General features: G+C 43.9%; 1 protein-coding gene across 2 annotated transcripts; it reads left to right on the forward strand.

Moving 5' to 3' along the window:
- The first annotated feature begins 346 nt into the window (after nt 1-346).
- LOC115595450 (gastrula zinc finger protein XlCGF48.2-like) lies at nt 347-6239 on the forward strand. 2 transcript variants are annotated; one of them, XM_030439966.1, is made up of 7 exons: nt 347-547; nt 1266-1474; nt 2028-2120; nt 2272-2364; nt 2721-2831; nt 3489-3612; nt 3727-6239. In XM_030439966.1, the coding sequence occupies exons 1-7, from the start codon at nt 523-525 to the stop codon at nt 5406-5408; spliced, it is 2337 nt and encodes a 778-aa protein (XP_030295826.1). In that variant the 5' UTR covers nt 347-522; the 3' UTR covers nt 5409-6239. The 2 variants fall into 2 exon arrangements, with proteins under 2 accessions (XP_030295826.1, XP_030295829.1); XM_030439969.1 differs by having other exon boundaries at nt 2275-2364.
- Nucleotides 6240-6244: the final 5 nt, after the last annotated feature.

Consider the following 6244-nt stretch of genomic DNA (forward strand, 5'->3'; position numbering starts at 1 on the left):
ATTTTTTTATTGTTGTATAACCTTTATTTAACAAGGGAATTATTTTTTTTTCAAAGGACACCTTGAAGAAAACTACTGAAACTACCAAGTTATAGTAGAGTTTAAAACAGCCACATTTTAGTGTGTATCTTACTTTTCTTAATTATTTTATGTTAGTCTTTTGTTTGAAGTAAAATAAAGATTGGACATGTTAAAACATATATACATGTCCTTTACACAACGGATATATTATTTCAACTTATTAACAAGGTCATGTTTGCCTTTCTGTGGTGTTTGCTCCTCCTAGCAATTTCAAAAGACCGTGCTTTTATTTTATATAGCTACATCCGCCGGAAACACTAGGACTTTTGTTTTGGAAAGCCGCTGCCCAGCGGCCGCCATTATTCTTCCTGGCTTGACGCTCGAAAGAAAGACGGTTAAATACTTTTAAACATTATATTTCGGGGTAAACGACAATACGATTAGACCATTTGTGCAGTCGGTTGGTTATCTGATGAATTAGCGACACACTCCGAGCACAGAATGGAGAAGCGATCCGATACTATAGGTAAGTTGCTAAGCTAACGTTAGCAAGCTAACAGTTGCTAGCTGCCGCCGAGCACGGTGGCCAGAAAACGAAAGCAGCGCGAGCCATCTGTTGCAGTAAACGGGCAGTTTGTTTCTAGTCTCAAGCCAACTTGCTTGTATGAAAGGGTTTTCGGACATTTTGGCGATGTTTGGTGATTAGCTTGCTAACGAGCTCGAGCGGGGGACCATCCAGGCTGATTTCAAATGAAACCCTCCTTCCCTCCGGATGCGCTGATCGCCCGCTGCATCGTGTAATATCACCTAACGTTACGATGATTCACACGAGTAACAACTTCTCGCCTACGCCATCTAAACCCGAGTTTGAATCTAACTTGGCTGCAGTTTGGCGCTCATTCTCTTCACGACAGCACATGCACACGCAGGCGTGCACACTTCCATCCTCTCTGCAGCTCATCTGCGGTTAAGGCTTGTCGTCAGCAGCGCATCGCCCCCTACAGCAGCTTCTGGCTCCACCTGCAAAACCACTCAAAACAGTTGTGGTCCTATGTTCTCACACAATTTAGTGGAGCGATGCAGCTGCAGGCATGACACATCCTATTTAGTACACGTCCTATTCAACTCATTCACTGAACGATCTATGAAAACTGTGACATAGCAAGATCTGTAGACTTAAAGTAAGCCAGCTTTCACAAGTGCTTACACAAAACCCCCCTGACTTTGTGTTATGTTCCACACAGGTGTTGGAGGTGGCCTTCCTCTGGGCTCCCTGCGCTTGATGGCCTCCCCTCTGCAGCTGACCTACTCGTTCATGTGGCAGGTGATACGGCAGAGGAACGTGAAGCTGTACGGGAAGGTGGAGGAGTTTGTCACCATGGTGACGCAGACCATTCCTGAACTCATGAGCCACAAGCAGACTGCCCAGCTCGTCTTGGGGTTGAGAGCGAGGGTGAGAGTTCATCATCTACCGTGTGTGCGCGTCAAACAAGTGAATGTGATCAAAACAGTCAGTTTAAGTGGATAGACAAAACACCGACTGATGGATTCTGGTTGATGTCCCATTAAAACCCCTCGAGCTACCAGACAGGTTTCTCCATCCTCCATCACACACAGAGCCTGTGGGTGTGCTCTGCAGGCTTCTGAAATGGCATTCGTTCCTTAAGATTTGTCATGAGATTACTGAACATCAAAGTAGATGTTCACACCACACTCTGCTGATGAACTCCATATGTTTGCTGATACAAATCAGACGCACGGAGAACAAAAAGAGCATTTGAAGTTAAAGCTTAGTAGTTGTTGACCTTTGCTCCGAGGAATTTTTCCAAATTGTCATCTTTGATATTGTGTTTGAGGAAAAAGCACCTAAAAAACCAGGTCATCATGACCGCAATACTCTATCTCTATTTTGAAAGCAAATAATTAGTTATTTTTTATTTTGACAGTAAGTTTATTGTTGTTTTATGTTATATTTGTCTTATGACTAAGATCTGCTCACTCTCTAGATCATTTTGGATTTGCTTCACAAAGACGGCCTACCAGATACCAAGGCTATTCAGATGCTCATAAACAAGTTGAAAGTGTCTGCATCCACAGGGGTAAGAAGGGGATTTTTTTTTTTTTTTAATTTCAGGGAAACGTACAGTACACATTTGTGCCCTCTTTAAACACGACTCGTGATCAGCACACTAGACTCGAGATTCCCAATGTGTGAATTAAACCCGAGTTACAGTATTCCCTTTGTCACAGAAGGACTCAGAAGTGGAGAAATCTCAAACAAACTTCATGGTGCTGGTCCAGAATCTGCTGAAAAACACCACAGAAAGGAAACGCTTCTTCCAGGTATCCACACCCGTCTTATTAGACAGTGTTTGTTTGTCATCAGAGAAAAAAGCCTCTGTGTTTTTTTCGTTTTTAATTTTAATTACACATTTGTTGCTCATTTAGATGAAGTAACAGGTGCTTTGTGGCTTTACCTTAAGTTGCTCCGGATGTTGTCAGCCTAGCCAATCTCACTGCCCTCTTACTCTTTTTGTTGAATAATTAAGAACAACTTTACATTGAGTTGGGATGGGTTAAATAACACGCATGTGGGGATAAACCACAAAAAATCATACATCTCTCGTTTTGAACAAAGTTTTCTTACAACCTGAAAGCCCCAAATACTGTTAAACTCATTTATATTTCTTTCCCCACAGGAAGTGTTCCCTGTTCAGTATGGCACAAAGTTCGATACCGCACTGCAGGCTCTGACTGCAGGTCTCGTGTGCAAGCTGGAGCAACTTCTTCCTGTTCCTAATCTCTCCCAGGTATGCACATGTATTATCATTACATTTTGACATAGATCCTGGGGCAGTAACAGGAGGGAGGGGCTACTGGTTGCAGACAGGAAGTGCCGTTTATCTGGTTGACCCCGATTCAGTGGCAAAATGCTTGATCTAGACAGAGTTCTTCTGAGCTCCACAGGTGTGTTGCAGGTTGTCTTTACGGACAGGCCAAAGACAGTAAACACATTTTACAATAGATAAACAACAACAAACATAACAGTATCCAGGCACATTTTTAGAAAGTTTCCAAAAGCTGTTGAATTCAATTCGATACTTCTGTGGATGCTTTAAGCCTGAATAAAGTGTCAAACCAAGTTTACCGTGTAGATGTAGGTGAATATCTAAGCAGCTCTTAAGTACATTACCACAATGTGAGAATTCAATGTTACGGTCTTCTTCACTGGACCAATTTCAGACATTTTAAGGTCTGACCTAGACTTTTCATATACTCTAAGAAATTACCAAATTTCCTGCTGTGGATCAGTAAAGTTTTACCTTATCTTATAACTGAAATAATTCTAAAACCTTTTAGGATCTGGATTATTTAGGTTTTATTATATTTTTTTAAATCAAACCTCAGAGGTAAAAATTAAACTGCAAACTCATTCGTTATTTCCATTTCCTGCTTCTCTGCTTCAGCTTGGTACCATGATCTCAACAGAGCCCACTGTACTGGAGGCATGTGGAAGCTTCATCCCCAACTCCAGCGACATGAAGACTCTCCTCTTACACCAGCAGGCCAAGGGACTCCTTGGTGTTAAAGGTATACTTTAGGTTGTCTGTATGAACATATGATGAAACACTTAAAGGAAAATGTTAAATAAAATCATATTATACAGTGAAAATTAATTTGACGATGTCTTCTCTGTTTGTGCAGCAACCATCTCATCCTCAGTAGGCGACTGTGTGCTGTCTTCACTCGCCTTCCGTACCAAACCAGTAGAACCACCAGCACCACCCAAATCACCAAAGCCAGTAGAGGTCACCCCCAATGAAATAAGCCCAGACCCCTTCAGTGATACTGAAGACTTCGGAGTGATGTCAGATGACTCTGACAGTACAGCAACCCCTGCTACTGGACCACAGAGAAGAGGGCGGTACAGTCTTAAAACAGCTGATAGCAGTGCTGCAAAAGAAAAGAGTATCACAACACCTGCTCAGACAGAGAATTCAGCGAAGACTGTTACACAGGAACAGTCTGCCACAACTCTACAAAGCGGAGCAGAAGATGGAGCACCAGCGGCTCCAGAAAAACCAGAAGGACAGCGGGAGCTTCCCTTGAAAGCAATCCCCTTCAGGGTAGTTCAAATGCCAGTCAAAAATGCTTCCACCATACAAAATACAGGCAGCGCAGGATCAAAAGACGGCCAAAAGCCCCATACTCAGCGAGTCACACTGCATCAGTGGGTGTCACAGATTGCCACCAATTCGCTCTCTCTTCCAGCCCTGCCACCACTTCCTCCAGCCAGGTTCAGTGCAAGGGATGACATGAAGCCAAGCATAAGGAAAAAGCAAGTTAGGCCTCCAGCTGACAGATTCACTTGCGGCGTGTGCGATAAGACCTTCCCTTACCAGTCCAAGCTGATGGATCACGAGCGCATTCATACCGGAGAGAAGCCGTTTGTTTGCACGGCATGCAACAAAAGTTTCAGAACACAGGCGTTCCTCAACAACCACCTGAAGACCCACAGCACGGTGCGCCCTTACGCTTGTGGACAGTGCGGGAAGTGCTTCACCAAATTGCAGACCTTGACGAAGCACATGCTGGCCCACAGCGGCCAAAAGCCCTTCTACTGCGACATCTGTAACAAGGGCTTCACGCAGTCCACGTACTTCAAGAGACACATGGAGTGCCACACGAGCCAGATGACGTTCCCCTGCAAGCACTGCAGCAAGAGCTTCCCGACGGCTTTCAAGCTGTCAAACCACGAGCGCTGGCACACCAGAGATCGTCCTCACATGTGCGAGCGTTGCGGGAAGAGATTCCTCGTCCCCAGCTTGTTGAAGAGACACATGGGCTACCACATCGGCGATCGCCAGTACCTCTGCTCCCAGTGCGGAAAGACCTTCGTCTACTTGTCTGACTTGAAGAGGCACCAGCAAGACCACATACCCAAAGCTAAGATCCCGTGCCCCGTCTGCCAAAAGAAGTTCTCCAGCAAGTACTGCCTGAGGGTTCACCTGAGGATTCACACCAGAGAGAGACCCTACCGGTGCTCCATATGCGAGAAGACCTTCACTCAGGTCGGGAATCTCAAGGTCCACATAAGGTTACACACTAACGAGCGGCCGTTCAGCTGCGACGTGTGCGGCAAGACCTACAAGCTGGCGTCCCATCTGAACGTCCACAAAAGGACTCACACGTGCAAGAAGCCCTGGACGTGTGACACATGCGGGAAGGGATTCTCCGTCCCCGGCCTCCTCAAGAAGCACGAGCAGCTGCATACGAGGGATGCTAACCCTGACTTCACCGGGAAACGGAGACACAGGGGGAAGCACAAGAAGCACTCCCTCAAGAGGAAGTACGACGAGGAAGAAGAGGGTAGCGATGATTATTAATCAGAGAAACACATTTTGTAACAGCTACCGAGGCTCTGTGTTTCTGGGTTGACGCCAATCACTTTAAAAAGATGATTGATTGAGTAGCGAAAATGCATTTTGACTGATGTTAATTTTTTCTGATCATTGAATTTAAAGACTATCAATTTGAGTTATAATGGTCATTTCTTGGTAATCGTCCTTGCAAGCTGATGTAACAAAATAAAGGTAAAGATGTCACCCTAAGCTGTCACATTTTGAGAGACACGAGGGTGGAAATCAGACTTTTTTGATTTTTGATCTGTTTTGAAGTTAACGGTCAGTTTTCATTAAAAACCCCTGTGATGATGGTTGTGCTTTTAATGACGCCAGCTGAATATCATGTAAACAGTACAATAGAGGTATTTGGATGCATGTGACTGTAGATAATTTGCTGTGTATCACTTGTTGTAGTGTCACTAGGAAAACTTTTATCTCTGACTGTATTCTTGTGGAAACGGTAGCGGTTCAAAATTACTTTTACCACACACTTTTTTATGTAACCCCTCACTGTATACATTACTCTGCTTTTGTTTTTAGACTGAAAATAGGCTGATTTGTTTTTATTAGGATCTTACTTTTGTACCAGCAAAAGTCTTGCAGTCTTGTTACTTTAATAGTGTGGAATTAACACCAGAAAAAACATACAGAAAACATCATGGAAATGTGTGATGAGGTTGTGCTTATCTCTTCCATTACTCATCCTGTTGTGAACAGCCATGTATATACACCATTCAGAAAACAACCTGTTCTAAATATATCTTGTTTTGCCATAAAATAAATACACATTCCAGAGGACTGGTTTGTATCTTGTGAGT

Source organism: Sparus aurata, chromosome 14 (assembly GCF_900880675.1).
Source record: "Sparus aurata chromosome 14, fSpaAur1.1, whole genome shotgun sequence".
Classification (NCBI taxonomy): Eukaryota; Metazoa; Chordata; class Actinopteri; order Spariformes; family Sparidae; genus Sparus; species Sparus aurata.

Bases quoted from the DNA above. Each gene is read 5' to 3' on its own strand.
- LOC115595450 (XM_030439966.1), top strand. From the start codon at position 523: ATGGAGAAGCGATCCGATACTATAG. The intron at 1,475-2,027 runs GTGAGAGTTCAT...CTCACTCTCTAG, and splicing joins TCTTGGGGTTGAGAGCGAGG to ATCATTTTGGATTTGCTTCA. The intron at 2,832-3,488 runs GTATGCACATGT...TCTCTGCTTCAG, and splicing joins CTGTTCCTAATCTCTCCCAG to CTTGGTACCATGATCTCAAC.